Source organism: Hermetia illucens, chromosome 2 (genome assembly GCF_905115235.1).
Source record: "Hermetia illucens chromosome 2, iHerIll2.2.curated.20191125, whole genome shotgun sequence".
Lineage (NCBI taxonomy): Eukaryota > Metazoa > Arthropoda > Insecta > Diptera > Stratiomyidae > Hermetia > Hermetia illucens.
Window position 1 is genome coordinate 126481618 of NC_051850.1, and position 26374 is coordinate 126507991.

Here is a 26374-nt window from a genome sequence, read left to right on the forward strand (position 1 = left end):
CTTAGCGTTTAGGTGGGTGTAGTCAACTTTGTGAATAACTTAGGAATAATACTTACCAACGGTATGTTGGCCAATACCAGAGAAACCTTGGAATTTAACACCTGACACCGTCACTCTGCATCTCCATACTGGTCAGTAATCCTTTGTCACTTAGACACCCTACTGTCTTCCTAATCTACTAGGAAAAGTTTTCGAGGGTGGAACATACAATCAGCTCTTCCTACAAACTTCGGTTGCTTATCGCATCGACAAAGCAAGATTACATATTCTTAATTAGCTCTTAGTACGTTTAAATTGGTCCATGAGCTAATAAGCACAAATCTCCTATCCAAGTAAAATTCAATCTTAAATTATCACTAATTAGAGGATATCTTTCCTGGTTTTCTTAAGACACACCACCTCATTGGCTTCAATGGTCGTCTAATGACAGGGAACCTCGTCGAAGGCGGTAGTGTGATACTGATACAAGTCAAAACTTATCCTGGTGGTGTTTCCTGTTGACTCCTTAGTGGAGTATAGGATATCCACACATCTTCGCTGGTATTGTTTTCCCCATTTCCATTTTCCAATCAGACTCTGTTTCAGCCCGGCAAATATGAAAAATATTTTTTCATGTTTTAGCTAGTATCCCAGCATGATCCTTCACAATTATCACATAATAAAATATATCTTCTGTTCACTTCTTCGGTGAAACATAAGGGCATCCACACGGTCTCTTACTTCACCACTGGAGGCGGGGACATATTTTCCCAATAAAAAAGGATTGCGCTCGAAACAACAAAAAGAAAATTGTATCGTCTGAGAGGTCTAGTCGGACGCAACATAGCAAAGTTCTCAGGTCTCTAGAGCTAAGACTACTTTATTACGCGGCAAATAGTCCCTTTGGAACTAAAGTGGGGTTTGCTCATACCAATTCATTATTACCATATATGGCTTTCTCTTGGTATCGCAGCATATTCCTAGAGTGTAAGGATCAGCCTCATCAGTGCAGACAATTAAGAATCAACAAATATTGTTGCATTAGCATCAGTCGGACTAAATGACAATTAATTTGTTCTACTCTCGTTAATATAATAATTGCACACTCCTCCCAATATTATGAATGTAAGAATACCAAATGATCCACAATAGCTTTATTACGAGTAAAGTGCATGGATGGATGAAGAGTTTCAAAAAGTACTTCTTCACGTTTCCTTCTTTAATAAGTGTTCATTTCCGCTGCTTCTGCTCTAAGAAATGTAAGTTTCAATTAAATTAAGTAAGCGATTCAGCTTAATTGAATTAAATGCGTTCAACATTAAATGAACCGTGCGATTATGAATTTCTTTTGTTATTTAAAATTGTAGCTGAGCATGCAGAGTTTTTGTGTTTTCGATTTCACATGGATATTGCGAGGTTATGCTTGGATAGGAAAGCTTCTTTATTTATGACACACTGGGAAAGCATTTTCATGGTAGATGATTTACAAAGTTGCTAGATTGGAATAATTAACTTTCTAGATTTAGCACGTTGCACATTACTTAGGAGTTAATAGCCTTGACTTTAAATTGACCCAGGTAAGAGAGAAGACGTCCTTGGCATTTAGTGTCCGAAAAAAATAAGCCCTTGATACAGATGATCAGCAATTTGTGGCCAATAATAAATATAATTTCCTTAATTTAAGGAGGATTGGAGCATTTTACACTGAAAAATGGGCTGCTTTTTGAGACTATCTTGCTTCTGTACAACTCATTCAATTAGACCCATCCTTGCTGCCAGTTGTTCAGATTCTCATTTGTTTGTTCTTTTCATAAACCAAATTTGTCTCCTTGGTTTTATTTTTGTTGCTTTTTTTCTATTGCGCTTTTCGACTGCCAATGCATTTTTTACTGGAGTGTCCGCCAGAATTAGAGCATGACTTGGTTCCTTCCTTCGATTAGATCCTTACCGAGGCAGCGTTTTTGAAAACAATTCGATTTTCTCAAGGCAAGTATAAAAATTGGGCAGAATGATGACCTTAGTGCATTGGCTTTTCGAGGAAAATCATCAATTGTAACTGTTGAAAGCTCTGATGTTAGTTCATCGATCACATCATTCCGAACATGGGGATGGACCGAACAGTTACAAATGAAGGTGAAAATTCTGAATCATCAAATATTCCCATGTTGAAAGGACGCTGACCCGTACCAGTGGCATCAACAAAGTACTTCTCCGGCACCGATTGATTTGGTGATCACAATCAAAGCTCCACGACCAATGGACCAAACACAAATTACTAGGCAAAGAGCACATCCTTTAGGGCCCAACAACAAGTAACTATGCTTTCAGGATTCTATCCTGTTTCCCATGATTCCAGATAGCCTCCGCTAAGGCTTCATCGCAAGAGCCCTTGCAGATTGTATGTGTGAGTATGTGGAGACGACAACCAAAATTGATTACTTTCGGAACATTCTAGATATTCAAAATCTGTGCAAGCATTCCGTATCTCGTGTTGCGCCGCCCCAAAAAAGCATTTCTCCAAAGACCGTGTTTGTCAAAGGCTTCACTTCATAAATAAGAACTGGGCTTGACAAAATAGGACTGGTGCATCTCTTTACCATCTAGTAAAGTTAATAATTTTTTTCGAACTTAATAAAATTAGTTTCTGTCAATCATTCTAATATTTTGTTATTACCATCTGAATCCTATAGTGAGCCCTGAACAAAGTAGTTCTTATATTATCATTATATAGGGCTTTTTTCCTTCTTATTATTTGTCTTTTCTTCCTTCTTATTATTTTTTCCTATGCGTTGTTATTGAGTTTCATTATCACCACACTTAATAATGGGTCGACGGTATGTCAACAACAACAGAATTGATACAACGAACACAGACAAGAAACTGATCACACTTATAATTGAAATTAGGAGATGGTTTATTGAACAAGTTATATGATAGAAATTATTTCCTTTATTGGCTAAAATTGTGTCACTATGAAAGACATATACTGGATTTTGCGAACCAACTGTCCTCTTCATCCATGTGTTCTCTTCTGAATTCCAAAACTGTTTATTTCTGAATTGACACAGGTATTATTGTAGTTTCGTAATTGCCTAACTATCCTGTTGCGTTAAGTACCTAAAGTATAATTATAATTAATTTTTGATATGTATGTAGATACTTTCCTATGAATTCAGCTTATTCACTTCGTTTACTTTCTTTAAGATCCCAGCATTATCCCACGTCAAATAATGTCCTTGTTCCTCGTATTCAGCTGCTGTAGACTTTATATATAGGTTGTTCTTCTTTTAAGCTGATTCTACTTCTTTTTTATAGTCCATTATCCGGATGGGGACCACTTGTTTCATTTATCCTACGTAAACTACTTGATTATCTCCTCGTTGAGCGGCGTTATGACTATCCTGGGGATCATGAAGTTATAGGCCACCATCTTGTAATGAATGGGATGGTTCGTTGAGTTTGGGTTGGTTTCTTGTAAATGTTGAATACAAAAATGTTTTCGTTTCTATGCCCTTTGTTAAGTTTTTCGAGGGTCGCTCCTATTCCTTCTATTTTGGCGCACATCGTTCACATATTTGATCAAGCATTTCGGGAGTTGGCCAGCATCCGCGAGATCGTTCTTTATGGTGTCCAAAATAACAGGAAGCACATCGCTAGCCCGGAAGTTCTTTATAGAATGCATTCCTAAATGTGAAGAAGCCAGTTTTTTGTACAGTTTGACCTTCTTTTTCCATTACACTGGGTTTTCATGTGTCTTAATCCACCCCCTCAGATAACTTTAAGGCTTCCTTCATAGGCGGGGAACAACGCTTTTATATCAAAAGCTAATACTATTTCCTTATTTTTGTATCCCTCAGGCCTTGTTGAGTATGTCAATGATTTTTTTGCTGTTTCTCACCGCCCGTTTTCCAACTTTTAGGTTCAACTTCTCGCTTTTCCCAGAACCTACAAGGAATTTTTCAGGTCAGTGAATTTATTGCTGCGGTTACCTCTCACCTCGTTGCCTTCTTTGCAGATTTTGAAACGGCGTTTGGTTCTAAGCAGAGAGGGATTGAACATTCTCAGTTCGGTGGCTTTTGTAATAATAGGTTTGCATTCCGCTGGAACCTTTCTCAACTCTTTTAATGGAATCTAAAAGGGGGCCTTTTGCAATGATGCGAAACTTACCTTCTTCTACATTTTCTGTACCAAGTCATTGTATATAGCTTTGTTCATAATGACCACTGCGTTTCCCTTATCATTCTTTTAATTCTTTAATGATCTTCTAATGGCTAGTCGATCCTTTTCCTTCGGAGCCCTTCGCTTGGTGTGATCTAGTATCGCCGGATTTCTTCCCGAATGCTTTCGTTTTCATTTTATGCTATATATTTATTTCCTACTTTGATATACATTATAATGTCTTCCTTGGAGAAATTGGGGCCTTTTATGACGTAATTTAGTTCTTTGTTGGTTAGGTGTTCCTTAAATTTGTTAATTAAGTAGTTAGCTGGTTTCTCGATTGCCTCCTGGCGGCTTTCAGTTGTGGTGACCGCCTTTAGCTTCTTTTCTAGGATCTTCCTTTCACAGCTTTAGGCTTGATAATTTTCACGTAAAAATATAGTGCATCTTGCTCTTTCTTCCATGAGCACATCGATGAGAGCTGCTGAGCTTCAAGTGGGGAATATGGCAGTGGGGCATAGCGATGCGGAATGAAAGAAAGGCTTTAGCCCGTCTTGAAGAGACCCAGATTCTGGTAAGACTAATAACATCCGAAAGTCGCTGCAGGCATGATACCAGAAAAGGTCCTGGTGCGTAGGGAGTACGGGTTCAGGCTGGACATCGGAGGCAGATTCAAGCCGATCTCCTTAGGCAAGTTGAAGCTTTTCATCGCGAATGAAAATTCTGTTTGAATATGAACATCTGAAGTAGAAAATATATAGATATAGATCAGGTAGAAATTGAAAAGCTAAGTTTGTACCATATTCCACATCACATGTCCATGTCACATCAACATGTTGAAGAGAAGTCACGGCAGGATAACACTGAGGAATTTTACCAGACTAGTGTTGGTTTACCTCAGCAGCATCTGGTTAAACTACGTATAGCAATGACAGAGTCCTTTCATGAGCTTCTGCAGTTTTCCTTTCTTTTATTGGCTCATAGGAGTATGTCCTTGTCATAGCATTGGATGCGAACAAAATTAAAAGCCTTATTATCGAAAGAAAACAGTTACCTCCTGTGTTGACTGATCTCGGTTGTCTACGATTCTACTATCATGACTGCACTTTACACCAATACCGTCACCAGCGAAAAGTCGAACGTTTAGTTGAAAAAACAATGTTTTCGTTTAATTGAAACACAAGACTATTAAAAAGTTCACCGCTACAAACCACACATGAAACGTTTAGGTTTATGGTTTGTCAACCCTTCAAAAGTCTAATGGATTGAGGTTGGGTACGATGGAGCAAAAGAACCAAAAATCTGACCAAAAATCCAAAAGCAGTCGGATAAGGACTTAATTTGGTATTTACAGTTTTTTTTCTGGTTCAGGAATTTATGAAAGAAACGTTTAAAAATTAAATTAAAAAAGTTTAAAATGATTTTTGAATTTGGGTAAAATAATACTATTAAGTTATCTCATGAAAACATTCAGCGTTGCATATGTATGACAATTTTGGAAGAATCTTCCGAGAAGTTCCTTCAAGGATTGCGCAGTCACAAACAATAATCATGGATGCTAGGCAAAAGAACGAAAGTGCTAACCACCCTATGTATGTTAGGATCCTTGAAACACATTCCCGGTTTCTACTCTGTCTTGTTTGGACGATCGCCTCATGTCCCATTGTTGATTAGAAAATGCCTGGAACTGCGTATTCAATCCGGTCTCTGCTCATCAAGTTACCTTGTATATCCCGATTATCCAGTATGTATCTAGTTAGAGAAACCGTATTTTATAGGAAGTGTCTTTTAATGAAAGCCAATTTTCCACCTTTCTAGCTAAGTAGATTATTAAAATAAAAAAGGCCAGTACTTCCAACCCATTATAATAATTCATTTTTTCTTTCCAGAATACTACCAAATAGAAATCATAATTATCAAAATCACGAGTCTATCGTGAAATGAGTCCTGAAGATGACACGACAACAACGCCTCGGATATTAGATATAAATTTAGCCGAAATGAATGATCGCAATATCCGTAATGGAGGGGGAAACCATACACCACAAAATGGTCATGCAAAAAATGGTAGAACGAATGGATATCACAACAATGGAATGGAAAACTTGAATGGCAATGGTCACGATACACACATATTGGCACCACTTCTACAAAAGGATTCAACTCTCTCTGCTGAAACAGTCCTGCTGTGTCCTAGCAACAATAACGAATGGAAAGACTCTGAAGGACTCAACAATCTTAAAAATGGTATGCACAAATCTCATGGAAACAATAATGGATCTCTAATGAACGGAAAGAATGGATTCGGGGTGGATAAGCTGACTGAAGAGGAAGACCCTCTCACAGGCGTTTACAGTTCGGACAAATTAAAGGAGGATGATCCATCTTGTGGAATTTTTAGCTGTCGACCGAAATGGGCACGATGTTTCGCATCTACAAATATGTTCATGGTGGTGTTTCTGTTTGCTTGGGTCCTGCAAGGCATGTATCAGACCTACTTCGTGAGTGTCATAACCACTATCGAGAAGCTGTTTCAAATCAAGTCGAAAACTATTGGAATGTTGCTGAGTGCCGGAGAGGTTGGACAAATATCGACGGCACTGTTGCTGACATACTTTGCCGGGAGAGGCCATCGGCCACGATGGATTGGAATTGGAATGGTCGTTTTTGCCATTGCCACACTTTGCTGTTCCCTACCTCATTTCATTTTCGGCCAGGAATTGATGAATTCAAGTCAATTCTCTCTTAACAACGGTGAGACTTTAACAAATAATCAATTAATGCATCTAAGCAATGGCAGTGCAAGAGAAAATTTACCACAAATACGTAACTTGTGTTATCTATCGAATAGTTCATTTTCCGGAGATGATGATGGTGAGTATTTTGTGAAACTTTATGATGTTTCTTTGCTCTAATCATAGAGCAAATCGATGGTCATAGGGAATAACTAGCTAAATAGATTGAGTGAACCTGAGTATGCATAAAATAAATTTCTAACATTAATCCCCGCGTCAATGAAAAGCTGAATTTAATCTGTATCAACTTCATTCGGTTTAATCGGAAATCAGCCCAGCTAGTTACTCCCTATTACGACCGATATAACCTTGAATCATTAAATCTTGCAACATTTTTCTAAATAAGGCTACTTCTTGCAGAGTGCCAAGATGATGTGAAGATTGAACAAGCTTCCCATTCAAAAATAACTGTGATAGTCTTATGTATATTTGCTGTTAGTCTTCTAAGTGCCGGAGTTGGACAAACAGCAGTATCAACACTTGGAATACCTTATATCGACGACAATGTCGCAAGTCGAGAATCTCCTATCTACTTAGCCATTACGGTAGGAGTGCGAATTCTGGGACCAGCTACAGGATTCATCGTGGGCTCATTTTGTGCCCGCGTATACGTGTACCTGTCAGATCCAGGGTTCGGCCCAAGTGATCCACGTTGGATTAGTGCTTGGTGGCTCGGCCCAATTATTATAAGCGCATTAATGATGCTTTCGTCAATTGCCATGTTTTCGTTTCCGAAAGAATTACGGAAAAATCGGCCACAAACACCAGCCGAACTTCTTAACAACGATAAAGAAAATGTTCCGAAAGAAAGTACACCGAAATTGAAAGGTCAGTCGTCTCTATTAAGATATTCTCCCAAACACACATTTCATTGTTTTTTTTTTAATATATCCGACAGATTTCCCTCGAACGGTTAAACGACAACTCAGTAACGACATTTTGATGTTCAGGACTGCTTCGTCCGTTTTCCATCTGCTCCCTATTGCCGGCCTGTATACATTCCTTCCAAAATATCTGGAGACTCAATTCAGGTTACCAGCCGCTGATGCAAACCTTATATCAGCATTCGGTGGAATTTTAGTAATGGGTCTCGGAATATTTCTCTCCGGAATTGTGATTTTGAAGATCAAACCCAACGCTCAAAGGGTCGCAGCCTGGATCGCATTCACCGCATTTGTGTATTCTGTGGGTATGGTGATTTTGATGTTTGTTGGTTGCAGCATGGACGACTTTGTCGGTCTGAAAGTTAACGAGGATACATCGTAAGTTACGAAAAGGTTTTAAAACATTTTGCCCCAATAAAATGCTAATTTTCATCGAGCAGTCTGAAGTCCTTCGAGCCTACATGCACCACAAGTTGTCACTGTGATCCTACGAAATTCGAACCAATTTGTGGAGCAGATGGAAAAATCTATTTTTCACCCTGTCATGCAGGATGCAGCTTGTCCGTACAAACAAATGGCACAATGTTTTACAAGGATTGTGGATGCTTAACCGATTGTAAGTAGTACATTCAAGTTCCCTATTAATATAGCAAAACTAATATATTTCTCCGCTAAATCTATTTCAACAGTTATTGCGGATCATCCCGAATTTTCAGCAGTCGGTGGCTACTGTGATACAAAGTGCAAAAGCTTCATTTTATTCATTTGCATATTTACAATATTAGTTTTCGTACACTCAACTCAGGAAGTCGGAAGTATCCTTCTCATCATGCGATGTACGGATCCGAAAGGTGAGCAGGATCGACAAGTTTACATTTACGACGCCTTAACCATGCTGACATTCTCTAACAATGCATTTAAGATGAGAATCTTTGGATATGGAAATATCTTAATTTATATTTTCCGTTACAGATAAGGCTATGGCCATGGGTGTTATACAATCCGCCATAGGCATTTTTGGTAATGTTCCCTGTTCGATTTTATATGGAGCAATTATCGATTCGACGTGCTTGATATGGAAAACTGTGTGTGGAAAACCGGGAGCATGTTCATTATACGATACTGACGTTTTCCGACGATATTTTCTGGGTAAGTATGAACATGTATTCAAATTTATACTTAGCTTTCATATCTCATTTTGTTAAAGTTCTGTCGGTTTTTTTTTGACGGAAAGTGGAAAGTTTCGAAAACCAACGCTGACTTCTGCCATACGGTTATGTGGGAATTTTATCCACTAAAATCACCTCCTTCTTCATCCATTCCTATCACGGAATAACCATATGGTATTACGTCACAGAGCTGAGTCAGTGCTTAACTGTTATTCCTCCTAGCGTAGTATTCCGTGGATATTCTTTATTGCTTGTTGCACCGCTTTCCACACCTCAATCGAACTCAACATATTTTCCACGATGTTTTCTGCTGATAATTGGATATTGGCTACGGCTTCAATTTCCGTTCTGTATAATGCAAATCTTGGGCAGTGGAAGAGTTGCATGCGTCGCATCCTCCGTTACGTACTTCCAACTCGGACAGTTGAGAGAATCATCATGACCAAATCGGTGGAGGCATCGTCAATAATCACCATATCCGCCAAGAACCTGTGCCAAGTCATAACCCACGTTACCTCTGTTTAGTCCAGCTTTTGACGTTCAGTATCAACCTATGAGTTGAACGTCCTTTTTTGCTCTCGTCCCATCGTTTCTGTCATTCTACCAGGGATCCCTTGCCGACTGTCGTCGAACCGCGTTAGGTTAACCAGTTTTGCGAATCCGTAGATATTGAGAGGCATCATCCCAGCTATTATACATACGGACATGCCATTGAGTCGAATAAGGCGCGGCTATGTTTCTTCTATGTTCTATTATTGATATTACCTGGTACGGTGTATAATAGCACCGAAGTAAGCACTCTTAAAATGAGTTTGGTAGCAATCTATCAATCAACGAGCTAATGTCAGGCGATGACGGCTTTACAGTTTCTTACCAGGGCAGAGGCAAATCGTCAGACGCTGCCTCACCTATGCCCTGGGAGCAGCGTGACCGAAACGGCAGATGGTAAATGCTCCTTTATATAATTCGCAGAATACGGCATGTCTGCGAATTGTATTAAGCGCTAATCCGCCCTATTGAACAGAGCTTGGCCAGACCATTGCCTTTGCCCTGGTAAGAAACCGTAAAGCCGTCATCGCCTGACATTTTTGTAAAGTTTGGGTGCAAAGTCCTAAACGAGGGGTCCTTGGACCAAAAAAGTAGGGAGTAAGTTGCTCGCCCTTTGGTCTGGTCCGGCATTACGTTGATGCGGACTTAGGATTCCATAATTCTCAAAAAAATATTTTCAACGAGCTGATGTTAGACAGCTTTGTAGCTAACTGCATATTGCAGATGTTGCTTTTAAGTTCAACATCTAATCCAAAATCGCCCCGAGATTTCTTCTTGTATGTATTGTATTCTTGCGCTTAATTATCAGTACTAATTATGTTTTGTGCTCTGCGAGTCATAGTCCAGCATTTTTTAACCACGACTTTATCTGCCATATTGCTTCGATAGCGTATATTTTGACGTCGTGTTCAGTCTCCGCGGGACGCCTATGAAATATTTCTTTACGTGAAAGCTATGTTTCCGGCAGCTCATCAGTCGAATTGCAAGGTCTCCTTCCATGAATTTCGTACATACGACTATCAGAAGCCTCTTCCAACTAAAAACGACGCGATTACTTCATTGCCCCTTAATAACTTATCAATCGGTAATTTGTTTCTCTATGCTTCCTATTTGTCAATACACGCGTACTCTTCATGGATTCAGCAATCCTTTTCAGAGTTATCGCAACGTTTTTGCCATCTTCTGGAACAGTTCCCTCCTAGTGGCTTTTCAGAAATCGGCACTCCCATAAGATGGATTTATCCTCCTTTTCGGTCTTACTTGATTTTGTCCTAAAAGCACTGCGTAGTTTCAATACAATTGGATGTACGTCAAGCTTCTTCTTCAATTCATGGTACTGACCACCGCTCCCGCTCGGACAAGAGCCGCATGTAACTGACTGGGTTTTACCACCAACAGTCCATGACTGCATATCTATTCTCAGATGTTAGATATTGCCCTTGTTAAACATAAGGTAGGTCATGCTACCTTCTCTTGAGCATAATTCAAGTGCTCTCTGAAACTTCTCCTGTCAATCATCTCCTCTAAGTTCTTAATCAGCAATTACAAAGTGAATTCTTTATAATCACTGCACACATTGGCAAAGTTACTCTTGTTGCGGTTGGTGATGAGTTTCAGTTTTCCCAAGTGTATTCAATCCAGTTCCATTTGGCCGAATTAAAAGCGTGGTGAACACTCCATGGCAGTTCTCGAATGCCATAGCATTACAAGCTAAATCCGCAAGCCCTATCGCCGCATAGATTACAAAACGAGTTCGCCGAAAACCATATTGCCGCTTTGATAAATCACTGAATTTCTCGCGCAATCAGCCTGTTGTATATGTATTTTCAATGATGTCTAAAGGATAGATAGGACAATATGAAATGGTTACTTTGAATGGTTTTTGAGATCTCCATCTTTTCCATTAACCCCAGGTAACGAATAAGTATAGGTAGGGCATTTCTTTGAACCAGAACCTAAGGTCCAAGAGGAGCTTGCTGCAAAAAAGAAGTTGTTATTACTTTGGACAAGAGCTGCTCTGAGTTATCTTTTCCCAACGTACCTTATTCACAACAACCAACCCATACGAGGATGTGTGTTCAAGCCCCTATCATTGGCACCTCTAAAATCGGTGGTCATATTCAAAAGTTATCCATCGACTGCCACAGGACTGAAAAGCCTCTCACATGGGCCACTAATGTAATGAGCACTCGGTGATATCTCTGTTTTCCTATATGGGGGACAGACAAACTCTATGTACAAGCCATCCCGTACTGATTCGTAGTCCTATTTGATGAACAACTTAAAAAATTTATCGTTTTTGTATTATATTAGCTCTGCTGATATACGGCTTCTTCGATGATTGGTGGGTGTGTTAGTAACCTATTTTATTCAGTTGGCGGGATCTCCAACTTAGCAGAATTACTGTTGAGCAACTCATGAAATTATATAAAAAATAAAACTAGGTAGCTTTCTCCTACTACAATATATTTTAATAGTTAGTAAGCTTAAGCTTAAGTACTGTGGAAGAGAGTAAGTAGCTCTCGAAATACGTATTTACGAACTATTAAAATATATTGTAGTAGGAGAAAGCTACCTAGTTTTATTTTTATTTAGAAGAACTACAAGCATCGGAACGATAACTATCATTAAATTATATTACCCATTCCTCTAATATGCCCATTCGATCGACGATTAGATTAGGGTTTTCCCAAATTTCGTTTATTGTATTCTCATCATCATCAACGGCGCAACAACTGGTATCCGGTATAGGCCTGCATTAATAAGGAACTCCAGACATCCCGGTTTTGCGCCGAGGTGCACCAATTCAATATCCCTAAAAGCTGTCTGGCGTCCTGACCTACGCCATCGCTCCATCTTAGACAGGGTCTGCCTCGTCTTCTTTTTCTACCATAGATAGATTTTCCGGGTGGGATCATCCTCATCCATACGGATTAAGTTACCCGCCCACCGTAACCTATTGAGTCGGATTTTATCCACAACCGGACGGTCATGGAATCGCTCATAGATTTCGTCATTGTGTAGGCTACGGAATCGTCCATCCTCATGTAGGGGGCCAAAAATGTTTCGGAGGATTCTTCTCTCGAACGCGGCCAAGAGTTCGCAATTCTTGTATTCTCAACTCTAGGGTAATTTACTTCATTTCCAAATCCAATGCTATATCGAATGCGTTTCTGTGCCAAGGTATCGTCTACGAGCTACTCCCTATTATTTGCTCCACAGGCACAGGTATCATATTTGAGACAGGTAGTGTTCCTCGGAAAAGGCATCCTTCTCGGCAGGGGTGGGCTTCTTCTTAAGGACGTGAGTGTTGACAAAGCTCATATTATGGAATTTGCCTCGCAAGTTTGGAGAGAACAATGCTCCCCAAGAAAAAGATGTGGTACAGCAATTTCCTTGCATGTTTACCTAGATTCTAATAACGCTTACCATGTGAAAATGAGTGAGAAAAAAGTGCAAAGACGAAAATAATAGTTTATTTTCAAAATGGAGCCAACAATAAAAAAAAAATACATAAAATTTATTTTCATCTTTCTGTTCCCTGAGGTAGACTTGAGTTCGCATTCATTTAATGTCGAACTGTATCAACTGAGGAGAAACTGCCTCCCCCATTTCTAGTGCGCAAGCCTCTCATTATTAGCAAAATACGCCGGTTCTTTTTAAAATTACAAAGCATTTTATCCAGGACAGAAGCAGCTCATCAAATGCTGCCTCACTTCTGCTTGGAGGCATCGCCTGATGAGCTGCCCCCCAATTAAGCGCCATTAGATACTTAAGAATGTTTTTCGATTAAAGCTTACCCGTAAGAAGGGTAAGGCCCCCTCTTCAACTGCAATGAAGACTCGTGATGGTTGCCTCCTCCCCTTAAAAAGTTATGGGCCCTCAAAATGGATTTTGTATATCATCGTGGAAAATTTTAATTTGCAACTCCCAGAGGTGGAGAGAATGGAGAGAAAGAAGGTCCATTTTCTCGGAAGAGGAAGAGAAGGTCCAGTCTCGGTATTTCAAAGTGGGGCTACTTTACCATTATAGTATAGTTTGATTTTGAACACCGTCCCAGCGGGAGGTCCTTTCAATCCAACCCCCATAAAAAATCGCTTCGACCACACTCCCTTCACAAGTTATGGCCCTTTAAATAGGCGGCATTTTAATGTCATCATCATTGTGATTTGGCATCCCCACATCCGGAAGGGAAGGGGAAAGAGGGTACCTAGAACAAAGAGGGCAGTCCCCCTATATAAGTCCGTTAACTCTTAACATACCAAGCTTCTTTTGTCAACGTTGTTTACCAAACTGAGATCCCTTAGGGGCTTTTTTAGCTTTTCTCAATTGTTTGCGTTAGAAGGTTATTAAAATTAAAATTTTAGTAGTTTGGAGATATATTTCAGTAATTTGAAAATCATTTTTTCATATCCATATCCTTATACAGTTTCTCTATAGCTTCACAAAAAAAAGTAAAACTACACTTGCTGCTACAGTCTTCACCACATGACACGATTGTGCTTCCCTTTTTATGTATCCCACAAATTAAATGCTCGCAGTGTCATTTTCTTCAGAATTCACTTCAAGATCGTCCTCCATTTATGACGCACTTTCTGGTGGAATACATTCTTCGAGGAACGTTGTGCAGCAACCCTGCCGGCCAGACCAAAACCAAGTGGTCGTGAAGGACCTCCACGTGGTACCACCGAGAAATGCTGTGCTCATTTTATCTTGCTGGTCGCGATGCAGTAGACGAATGCTCCATCAGACCCGAGTCTGCACAGGGACTCATCTGAAGTGGCTTCGGTCACGAAATCTTACCAGGGGTATACTGGTATCATGGGAACCGGGATAGCCCACTGAATTTGTATGTCTCAAGATAATTCCTGATTCACGCACTTTTAGCTCAGTTGTAGCGGCTGATCCTCTAGTGGGAGTTTCATGGGAGTTGTGGTTACGTCCTAACCGAGGAGTTGCGTTTCAACTGGGGCAACTCAACATATACTCACGTTAAACCACCGGGGAGGCAATTGTGCTTGCTGCACACAATCCGAGAGTTCAAAAAGACTTACCTTTAAACTGGGTGGTGTCTGGAATTAACCTTGTACCAATTAAGGACCTTTAAGGCAGGGGATCATTGCGGTAGAAAAATACAATTAAAATAGTTGAGGCGATTTCCCAATTTGTTGCTCCATTTTTTGCCTGTAAAACATTAATACTTCGACAAACTTTTTATTTTTTGTTACTTTTTTTTGAAAGAACAAAATTAAAATTAAAGGCGTTTTAATAAAATATTAATCTTTCTAATTGCCGACACATATAACAATCAAGGTTTAATTATTTGCCGTAGTTACATCAGAGTCACATAAAACCAGTCTCCGGTGTCAGTCAACGACCCCCCTTGATATAATAAAGATTAGAGAAATGCGGTAGTCACCCCCTCTTAAAAACTTACTAATAAACATATTTGCAAAGGTTGTGCCCCCTATCCGCCCGCCTCTTCTGGAGTCGCTCGTGTGCTTTTCTCCTTGACCTGTAAAAGCCTAAAACAACTACATTTCCTCCACAATTTTCGCGATGTATCTGTTACGACTTGTTTTGTCGTATTTTAGCAGCTGACGATACTTGGATACTAAGCTGCTCCGAAGAAACGCTCTAAATGCAAATTTCAACGAAACACCCCTTGGTGAACCACCAATTCAAGCTTTAGGTCAAATCGATCGTCCCTAGTAGCCTTACTAGGGATAAAAAGATAGATTTGGTTATATCGATCGAACTGACAATTCTTTATTAACAGCATTTCTTTAAATAAAGGTTTTGTACATGCAATGCACTTTACTACCTTGGAAATTATTGCATGCATTATTGACCTCGCGAAGAGTAGTAATTTGACGCGAAAGGGTCAACTTTCAGCTACTATAATTTTCTTTAATAATAGTAGGGTTTCCACCAAACTCTCCAGTATGATGCTTTCTAATAAAGTCTATTTTACTGTAAAATTTTACATAACTATGAACTTAAGGAGGTTCGCACAAAATTTTCATAATATAACAATATACTATTTGGGCAAATATCGAAACAGAGAGTATTTTGAAGCCTAGATACCATGTGCGCGCACCACCGTGATTTTTGCACATTTTTTGGGTGGCTAGTTTCTTGGAATGGGTCCTTGAAATGATCGACCTCTTTCGGACCCCCGCGTTCCTCTCCTTTGCAACCAATCCCAAAACAAATATCTGCTGTAAAAAGTATTAATTGGGAGCTCAAAACCAATATCTGTTCCAAAAAGTGTTAATGGGACCTTTTATATGATACCCCACACACAAATGTTACATCCTCTTTGCATGTATGGGGACCCCCCCCCCCCCCCTTAAAGTCAACGTAGAATGATGTTACTCACTGTTTCCATCTTTCCACCAAATTTCATATCAATCGGGGCAACTCTTTCTGAGGAAATGGGTGTGACAGACAGACAGATTCTATCTAATAAGGTTTTGTTGAAAACAAAAAAAAATGATAGGAAGATTACTTCATCTGTAAATTTGAATGCATCGTTATCTCATTGGTCGGTGCTGGAAATAAACCAAGTAACCTATAGTTTAGACAAAATTGCTAGCGATGCATTTAAACGAGATTTTGATCGATCGCAGGGAACTCTTCCGCCAATTTACGCTATTTTCGTAAGTGCCACGTTGGTCGTCGTTTACAAGGAACACATGGTTCCCCACAAGCTCTCACATCCCAGTTCATTACATCTTAGCCATCATTGCTATATTCCCCAGTTTACAAATCCAATGTTTACTAATAATTCCTTTTACCTCAATTTTACAGGCATGACCGCCAGCATAATGTTCTTAGCATTTTTGATGGACTTAGTTGTTTGGAAGAAAGCTCACAGAATAGATATAGCTCCAGATGCTGAAATTCCTAAAGAGACTGACTCTGAGAAACCTGCTATCACGCCGGAATCCTCAGTGTAATTTTAACAAAATAAAATATAACCTATAATCTCTAACTATAGACTAATATAAGATAGTAAAGGAGAAAGTAAACCAAGAAACTCTACATAGATGTAAGTGAAAAAACCATACATCGGTATATATTTTTCAACCAATTGAAAACAAAACACGAATATCCTCATTATGTTATAATTTTATTATTCAATGCCATCTGTTTGTATGTTTAATTTTCTATAGTTTATAAGAGAGTAAAGATCATCTGTGGTAGTTAGAATAATGCCTTTAACCCGTTTCTCCATTTCATTGAGTTACTTCCATTTGGATACCACACACAGTTGGTTATTCATTTCATTGCACCATTCTAATTTTTAACGAAAATAAACACAACAAAATGTTATATTTAAGAATGTAATGTAGATGTGGAGATATTATGCAACGAATAACTTTTTTTGGAACGCGGCACTGAATACCATCATATACATACAATAATTTTAAATTTGTGTCTTTGTTTCTAAATATATTTCTGTTTTTGAATTTTGATATGAACCAACTTGACTTTGTATCGGCTAGACATCGACAAATAATCAAAAATGGTTTTCATTTAAGTTCTAGAGTAATTCCCGAAATATATAATTTTTGAGATTCTAAACACGTAAGTCACCTAAGAAGAATGTTTTCGGTATCCAACCCCTCTTTTTAAGATTATTGGCGACCCGTTGTTATGAATTTCAGATAATTTGTCGCATTTATGATTTCATTAAATTCAAGAAATACGTTGAAATATGAATATTTACGGTTTTCTAAGGACTCTATCAGATTAAAGGTTAGTGACGCATTATTTTGAGGCGAAGAGCAAAAAGTTAACCTAAAGCAAAGCTTCTCATATCTATCTCTATACTTTTAGTAGAAAATTTTGCAAATTAAAGCTATGGTTCTATTCTTTAACAGATTTTTTTTTCCAAAATCCACCTAACCTCATATCAAAAGTTTAGTACAATCGCAGTCCAATGAATCTAAAACATTCTTCAAAGGACCTCAACAACTTCACACACTATACTTACCGAGATTTTCTCTATTTGAAAATATTCATTTAAATAGTTCCTAAACAACTGCCGATCAAACAAACCAATATTTTCTTTATGAAAATACCGAAAAATAATTCTACGAAAATCTTTTATCTATGTATATCGTCGTGCAAATCTAAATGTTAATATATTCTACTTTAAAAACAAAGAAACCTCAATTACATACGGTATCGTATGCATAACGTAGTTTTATGGCTAGTGAAAGTTTAGTTTTTATTATTTAATACTAAGTTTTATCCAATATTGTATCCATTACTTTATTTTAGACCAATTTTTAGTGTCTTAAGTGTTGCAAAAGAAATTATTTTTAAAACAAATTATATAAAAGGAAATTTCAATACCATTTATAATCTCCTAGTCTCATACGAATATTGTATTGTATATGTTTATTAATTGTATACACAGTGAAACAATGATCACAAAATATACTAAATGGAAGGACATAAATAAATACAATAGAATAATTGTTTCATTGCTGGCGGGCTAATTACAAAACATCATACATGTTGCGTACATTAATGGATATTTCTTTCAAAGACTTGTTTGAGTGGGATACCTAATACAACTGAAAACTCATTCACCATAGATGGTCCCAAGCCGGTTTTGAGAGAGAAGGGAAGAGTCACTGTAGTCTAAATAGCCGTGTAAGACCTAGGCAGAGAGTAGGTGAGATAAACTCTACCCAGACTAAAGTATTTACTATCAAGGCTGGCGATTGGCACCTCCCTAAGATAGTAATTCTCCTGCCAGCTGAAGGGTTTAGAATTTACCGAACGTGTTCACTGCTTGACATAAAAGACGACTAAAAGGGGTAGAGATTTGTGGGTGAATCTCGAATCCTCTTTATGATTTAAAAACGGCTACCATGCCTCGGAAGCATACAGATCTTTCGACTACAACCTTTTGCTCATGATTCTGGTATGTGCGAACGCTTCTCGATGACGACTTCGAGGCTCCCCCGAATGCTTGATGGCTCCAACTTAAGTGAGAATTTCAGCGATAAAAAGCTAGAGTAAAGCAAGGTAAGATAGACTCTGAAAATCACTCCTGAAAAGAGTGCGGTGGCCCGTCAGAAATGAGAGCCTTCATTTTGTTGGTACGCATAGTAAAGTTACTTCAGCGTCAACGAGAATTTTAGCGGCACACACTGGGCATTCTGAAGTTAAGCAAGATAAGCTGACCGAATTCTAGAGAGCACTATTCTCCTTCTTTTGGCATTGTGGTTATGTAGTCTGGCAAACCTGCCGGAAGTGAGCGTGAATCCGGTGTTGGATTGATGCTCACGCACAGCTAAGTTTGTCCTCATGGTCCAAGAAACAGTATCGGGATGAAGTGATATATGAGATGAAACTTTGAGGAAATACGGAGGCAGTAGGCTAAAGCTGCTCCTATTCCGTCCTCAATGTTTTATCTTTGCTCTGTTCTCCGATTCCAAGCGAGAAAGACTGAATTCTGGCGTTTTGATTTGGCTATCTTGTATTCTACAATGGGGAAAAACTAAGTTAATGTTCCTTCGTTTATGGAAAAATTCATCCACAACCCCTGTACTGGTCGTTCTCCACCTGATTATGAGCTTTCTATAAGAATGATTGGAACACAAATCTCTCCGTCTCAACAGAGAGCTCCTCAGTGCACACATATCTATTCAACAATGAAAATCAACAAATGGCTGCCAAAAACAATTCACGTATTTACCGCGCATGGCATGGGATTCCCATTCGTCGGTCCGTCCTTGGTCTAACTTCACCCTATTCAAAGGACTAAAAAATCGATCCTTCAAATAGTGGAGCCAGCCCACAATAGGCTTTCGCATTCAAGGCTTGGTTGCTCAACTTGGCGGTGATATTGTGTTCCATCGTTAACCACACCCCTGACTCCTATGTCATGAAGCAGGCTCATCTGCACCACGGCAGAATTTGGGTGATATACTCGGAGTTTGGACATAGTAGTCCGTATCCGCCGCTGGACGTTTTCCAGATCGGTCTTCGTCCGCAAAAATATTCCGAATATACATGCTGAATCAACCTCACCTATATTGATTAAGTGACTCGCCCATCGCAACCTATTGAGCCGAATTTTATACACAACCAGACTATTGTGGTGTCGTTCATAAATTTCGTCGTTGTATAGGCTACTGCTCCTTCCCCAATAGATACGATATTTCAATGCCAGTTTAAGAAATCACAGAAATTTCAAAGAGTAGAACTTCCTTCAAATCAGCACCATGAGCATGGGTTCCTGGCAAAATTCTTGGGTATTTACAAAATTCTGTCTCACGGTTACAGCTTGAATATGGAGGTCGCAAATGTTATGTGCGGCGGTAATGATGAATCGTAATGTGTCATACAAATATGATGAGGTGTGAGGTGTTAGACTCAGATGAGTATCAATGGTCTGTCGAACCTATTCTTCGATAACATTCGAAAAATTCATGCCCGAGATAATGGGATACCTTTGTCAAACAACTCAGCCTGCTGGGCCCCTGGGAATTCCTAAAACCCGCCCCAATAATCTTTTCCTTCCATCATCCACACCTCGTTGGAGTTCGTTGAGTAATTTGGAAAAGCTCCACAGAGTACGTTACGTTCTAAACTCGTCTAAAGTGACTTTCGCTGCATTCGACTGAAAGTTTCTTCTTTAGTGGGCCCCCGCATAGTTCCGGTAAACCCTCTGCACTTTATTATTTACCTGTTTGTTGACATTACCAGTACCTAGCCTAGCACTGTTTGCTTATTGAAATCAGTTTACGATCTGTCCGCCCATCTGTCTGTCTGTCTGCCTGTAACAATCATTTTCTCAAAAACGGTTATTCCTATTGATACGAAATTTGGTGAAATGGCGGGAACTGTGAATCCTCTTGTATGCAGTGAGTAACATCGTTCGACGTTAAGTTTAAGAGGGGTCCGCATACATGTAGGGTATCAGAAAAAAGGTCTCAATTAGTACTTTGACATGAAAAATAAGGGAGTGAAGAGTTAAAAACTACGAGGTTGGAGGCGGAGACGGACTCATTCTCAGAAACAACCCAAAAATCTGAAAAAAATCCAGTAGATGCCCCTCTTTAAGATCTGATGCAGGAGAAATGTCGATTGAAGGTGTCATTGGCCGTGGATTTCCCTTTCAATCGTGACACTCAAATCTCGATAGGATGCTATGCGATGATAAAAGTGCTTCTACTTTATCAAACTTTTACAATCCTCATAGTGTAAATATAAGAATTCGATGAATATCTCGAAAATGCATTCAATGTCTCACATAATGTGTGACAACAACTGACCATGAATAACTTTTATAAGTTCGATTAACTAAAAAAGTACCAAGAATTTTCTATCACTTCGTTTATGTGACTGTGGAGTCTGCATATGTCATTAGGAACTTCGTGTTAAAAATATTATCTTTCTTGTCTAGCATTTCTTTGCCAACACTAAAAAGGGAACTCAAAACGACAACAACAGCTATTCAGAAAATAAGCCATTCCTCAATGTAGCATCTTAAACAAAAGGACAACGTTTACCGGAAAGTACATCGCCATACCGTATTATTTACAAAAAGGAGGAGACTGAATGGTCTTTGCCTGCCAGAGATGACAGAAATCCCTCATCCCGAAGAAGTTAAATATTTGGGAGTTATTCTTCATAAGAAGCTAAGCTTCTTTGAAATAAACATGTAGGTTTCATGCAGGTATAGATAAGGGTAGCAAGCTGGGTGATTGATGAGCAATTGAAGGATAAGCACATTCAAATCTGCAGCGATAATCAGGTTACACTGAAGGAATTGAACTCCAAAAGTCTTTCGGGAATGTAGAAATCGTTTCAACACTATTTCCAGATTCAATACAGTGGAACTACTCCAAGTGCAATACATTCACGCTGAAATGACAACTTTAGCCTGTTATAACTTCGTTAACAATAACAAGGATTTACTTTTCCAGCATAATGTCGTATATTATGCTACTTATTGTACTTTTTGGATGAACTTAAATGATGTTTTCCAGTAAATTTCCAATTTCCAGCAGTTTACTAATATTAACTTTATTTGAGCGGATATCGGTACGGAATGTATTTTGAAGTCTAGGTTTTATCAAGAGGCATCATCCTGACGAGAATTTTTGGTTCGATAGGTTCAGAGAACTTGCTTCAGTTTTGGAAGCGTACATTTTAAGCTTTAAGTTCCGTACTTTTGAACCTATACTGGAAATTACTACCAGTTTCAAAAACTACTAACTGCGACCTTTCATTTAATTCCACATGACCATACTTCTTACACATACATTTTAAGCCCGTTTTAAAACTCAAAAGGAAATGGTACTATTCGTTGCATATAGGCTGCCATAAACTACTTATTCCTACCAAATTTCGCATCAACAATTTTCGAGTGACAGATAAACAGATAGGCAGGAAAAAAGCTTTATCTGCAAGTTATCTAAACAAATTTCAATTATTGCTTGGTCGCCCAGGATTTACCACCTACGAATCTAAGGCGAAAATTGACATTATAAATGGACCTTGTAGAAACCTTATTGGTAATGTATGGGTCACAGATTCCACTGGTGCAGTAACGATATAGGGAAGCAGTCATTAAGCCATAAAATATACGATAAGTCAGTCGGCTAGTGTTTTTTCTGGATAAAAGTAGGGGCTGTATTTGGGACATGCGCAGCACCATCTAAATTTGAGACAACTATGCTTTCGACGCAAAGGGCAATGTCCAAAGATGGTTGGCAATTACTTTAATGGGTGAACCGTCGAGTGGGGAAGTAGAGAAACTGATGTGAGGGGGCGCAGTTTATTAGAAGCTTTAGTCCAGTTGCACCTATTATTGGAAAACGAAAGTAATGTAAAATCTATCGGGAAAAGGGGCTTTTATCATCACCTACAAAGACCAACAGGCAATCCTGGATGGAGCCACATAGCATAAAAGTCACAGGTCCAACACCGTAAATGACGTCAAGTTGATCCGCAAAAACAATTGGCTAACTTCCAACCATTTTGCTATCGATCCAGGTGAATGGTGGTAGGTACGATCCACTAGGCCTTAAGGGATTATTCTAGTGTTAAACTCGTCAAAAGGTATATCGTTTTAAAACTAGTATAACAACTACATAAGCTATCGACTAGAAATTTTGCATACTTCTTGATTGAGTCCTTACAATTTGTTCGAAAAAATAACAAAAATTAAATCTTGACTTCAGGGTCCAGGTATTGCAGCGTTAGAACGCAAAAGCAGCAAATCGCCCAGGGTAGTGGGCTTTCGAAGCTACCAGTGAAAAAATTGCCCATTTCTTTAGTTTTGGTTAAAGCCTATTACACGCAGCTGTGTAATTTGGCTAAATTTGGCCATACGAGTTTTGCCAATTTGGCAAATTTTTCAACATAGCACACTAGATTTTTGACGTTTTGCACCCAAATTTCCAAAATTGAATATTTTTGTGTCGTTAATTATACCGTAAGTTTATAAAAAACTGGAATAAATCGGTTCAATAGATTTTTCTCTTTGCACCAAAAAAACATTTTTTGAGAAAAATCTTTTGTTATTAACTTTTAATGTATGGGCATCGTCTCACAAGCCCTCCGAAAAATACTTATACAAACAAACTGAAAGTAGATATTAGCATAGTATTTCACACAATTATTTTTGATCATATTATCTAACAAAAATATATAAAAGACAAAAATCGAAAAACAATTGTGACAATAGAATACCCTTTCAAAAGAGATGCTTGCAAGAAACCGCGCAGGAACCCCCCGAAGGTGGCTATACAGCAGAACAAAAGGGAATGCTTTAAGGAACTCTGCTCACAGGCAGACTCGTTGGGGAGTGCCAATAAAATTGTATGGGACGGCTTAAATACCATTTACATATATCCCGTGACTACTCCACAAACAAGAGAGAGCACTGAAGGCTTTCAGAGATCTCTGGATGGGACATAAAGAGAATGAGACCATTAAGCTCATGGTAAAGCCTAGACCAAACATGTCCGCTTAGTTAGTCGAATCGTGCATGCCCGAGGATATATTTCCCAAATCATGGAAGCAGCAGAAGTTGATAGTGTTATCTAAGGCTGATGGGCATACTCCGCATTCTCTTGTTGCTCCATATGTCTTCTTCTTCTTCTTTTTCTTCAGCCTTTGTCCCGTTCACAAGTGGGGTCGGCTCGTCGTGATCGGCTTCGCCATTTGGTTCTATCGAATGCCTGATCTGGGTGCAATCTCGAGGCTTTCAAATCCCCATCCAGCGTATCAAGCCACCGTTGCTTAGGTCTGCCTTTTGGTCGTTTACCATCGACTTCGATGTTCAGACCAATCTTTGCAAGTGAATTCTCGTTTGCACGAATTGCGTGACCATACCATCGAAGACGCCTCTCTCGCAACTTTTCCACGATCGGTGCAACCCCATAACGATCGCGGATATCCTCATTTCGGATGTGATCTAAACGTGTGACGCCACTAGTCCAACGTAGCATCTTCGTCTCCATTACCGCGAGACGCCGTTCATTGTCTTTTATGGTCGGCCAACACTCAGAACCATAGAGAGCGACTGGACGGACGACATTGCGTCGATCACAAAGGACACCAGTTGTGGAACGCCACTTCATCCAGGTTGCGTTAATGCGTGAAGCAATTTCATAACGCAGCTCTCCATTGGCTGATAGCGTTGACCCGAGGTATTTAAATCGCTCAGTTCTGGGCAGATCACTGCCGCTGACAGTGATTGTGCCTGTTTCATGGGGATCGGTCGTCAAAAATTCAGTTTTGTTTAAATTCAATCTGAGACCGTGTTGCATGAGGCGATCATTCCATTTTTGAACAAGTTGCTCGAGATCATTTTTGCTATCAGATGCTAGGAAAACATCATCTGCATAAAGCAGTGTGTAGGGCGCTGGACGTTGGATATCCCGTGTGACGGTGTCCATAACAAGCACAAAGAGGAGTGGTGAGAGGGCACTTCCTTGATGAACTCCAACAGAGACACGAAGCGGTTTTGATACACCCGCCATACTTCGAACTTTACTTTTCGGATCGTGGTAGAGCAATTGAACCCAGCGCACGAGTTCTTCTGGCACGAAGTGTTGTCGTAAAGCATACCAGATGAGTTCGTGTGGTACACGGTCAAACGCTTTCTCTAGATCCAGAAAGGCAATGTAAAGAGGGCGATGCTTCTCACGGTGTTTCTCCATGAGTAACCGCGCAGCGTGTATTGCATCAGTAGTTCCGCAGTTCTTGACAAATCCGGCTTGATTCACGGTTATTTCAACGATTTCGTGAATACGGTTGTCAAGAATGCGTTCAAAAATCTTCATGGTATGGGAAAGTAACCGGATCGGACGGTAATTTGAACATTCTGCTGGGCTACCTTCCTTTTTCCATATTGGAACAGTGGTACTTTCTTGCCAGTCAGATGGTGTTCTTCCTTCCTGAATAACCCGGTTAAAGAATTCACTAAGCCACAGTGTTGGGTCCCAGCCCTTCGCTTTCCAGAGCTCAGATGCGATGTCGTCAGGTCCTGTTGCTTTCCCCGATTTCATTTGTTTTATTGCCTCCTCGACTTCAGTTGCGCTGACTGGTGGAACTGCTCCAAATGTCGGCAATGATTGTGGAAGTGGAGGATGAGCAAATTCTTCAGTTGAAATCTGCTCGAAGTATTCTCGCCATCTATCCGTTGCGGCTCGACGGTTGGTAAGCAAAGTACCGTTCTTGTCATTAACACAACAGAAGTGTTCGATATCCTGTGTGCGTTCATCACGGCTTTTAGCAAGTCGATACAGATCTCTCTCGCCATCCCGAGTGTCCAGTTTATCGTAAAGATTTTTGAAATGGTTCGCTCGGGTGACAGCGACCGCTTTCTTTGCTTCCCGGTTGGCATTCTTATAAATTTGCCAATTAGCAGGCGTTTTATCGTCGAGAAATTTGTGATAGAGGCGTTTCTTTTCACGGACCTTCATTTCAACATCATCATTCCAAAGCCAAGTATCTCGGTTGATGTACCGCTTACCCGGCTTGGTGACCCCGAGGGTTGCAGAGGCCGCTTTGTGGATCGTGTCTTTCATTTGGTTCCATGATTCTTCCACATTCGTAATGGTTGGCAATCGTATGAGTGAGACCGTTTCTTCATTCTTCTCACCAAATCGCCACCATTTAATGCGCGGCGGGCCAGTGCGTTCCTCACGCCGTTTTATCGGTGGCTTAATTCGCAGGACAGCAATCAACGGCCGATGCTGAGGTGCGATGGTCTCATAGGGAACGACTTTGCAATCAGTGACAGTGGTAAAATGTTGACGTCTTATGAGAATATAGTCGATTTGCGTTTTATTGTTCCCACTATAAAATGTGGGAAGTTGTCTCATCTTTGATGATGAACCATGTATTCAAAAGTACAAGGTCATGGGTGTCCGCAAAATCGATTATACGCTCGCCACCTTCATTGCGCGCTCCCAACCCCTTCCCCCCATGGCACCTGTTACCGTCTGTCTTTTCACCCACATGACCATTAAGGTCGCCGGCAATGATTATGTAATCGTCAGCAGGCACGTGACAAGCCTTTTCATCGAGAAGTTGCCAGAAGGCATCTTTCTCGGCATCTGGTCGGCCTGTCTGTGGTGCATACGCGGTGAAGAAGTGAATAGTGCGATCAGCTGATATAATGGTGAGCTTCATCAGCCGATCATCAAATCGTTCGACTTCTTTAATGGCATCACGGAAACCCTCTGAGATGGCAATGCCAACACCATATTGAGTGTGTGGGTTACCAAAATAGAGAAGTTTGTAGCCATTTTTACCACGTTCGCGTTCAATGTCAGCTTTTGGAACCAGACCA

At 39.7% G+C, this 26374-nt stretch overlaps 1 protein-coding gene across 1 annotated transcript in view; it reads left to right on the plus strand.

Annotated features, from left to right (window-relative positions):
- Positions 1–17021, plus strand: part of LOC119647850 (solute carrier organic anion transporter family member 74D) — a 101716-nt gene extending 84695 nt beyond the window's left edge. The window contains exons 2-8 of the mRNA XM_038049117.1: positions 6027–7011; positions 7293–7760; positions 7831–8194; positions 8257–8432; positions 8506–8667; positions 8789–8965; positions 16348–17021. Coding sequence (XP_037905045.1) covers positions 6078–7011; positions 7293–7760; positions 7831–8194; positions 8257–8432; positions 8506–8667; positions 8789–8965; positions 16348–16496 — 2430 coding nt within the window. The 5' untranslated portion in view covers positions 6027–6077 and the 3' untranslated portion in view covers positions 16497–17021. The remainder of the gene's footprint in view (positions 1–6026; positions 7012–7292; positions 7761–7830; positions 8195–8256; positions 8433–8505; positions 8668–8788; positions 8966–16347) is intronic.
- The last annotated feature ends 9353 nt before the right edge of the window (positions 17022–26374 follow it).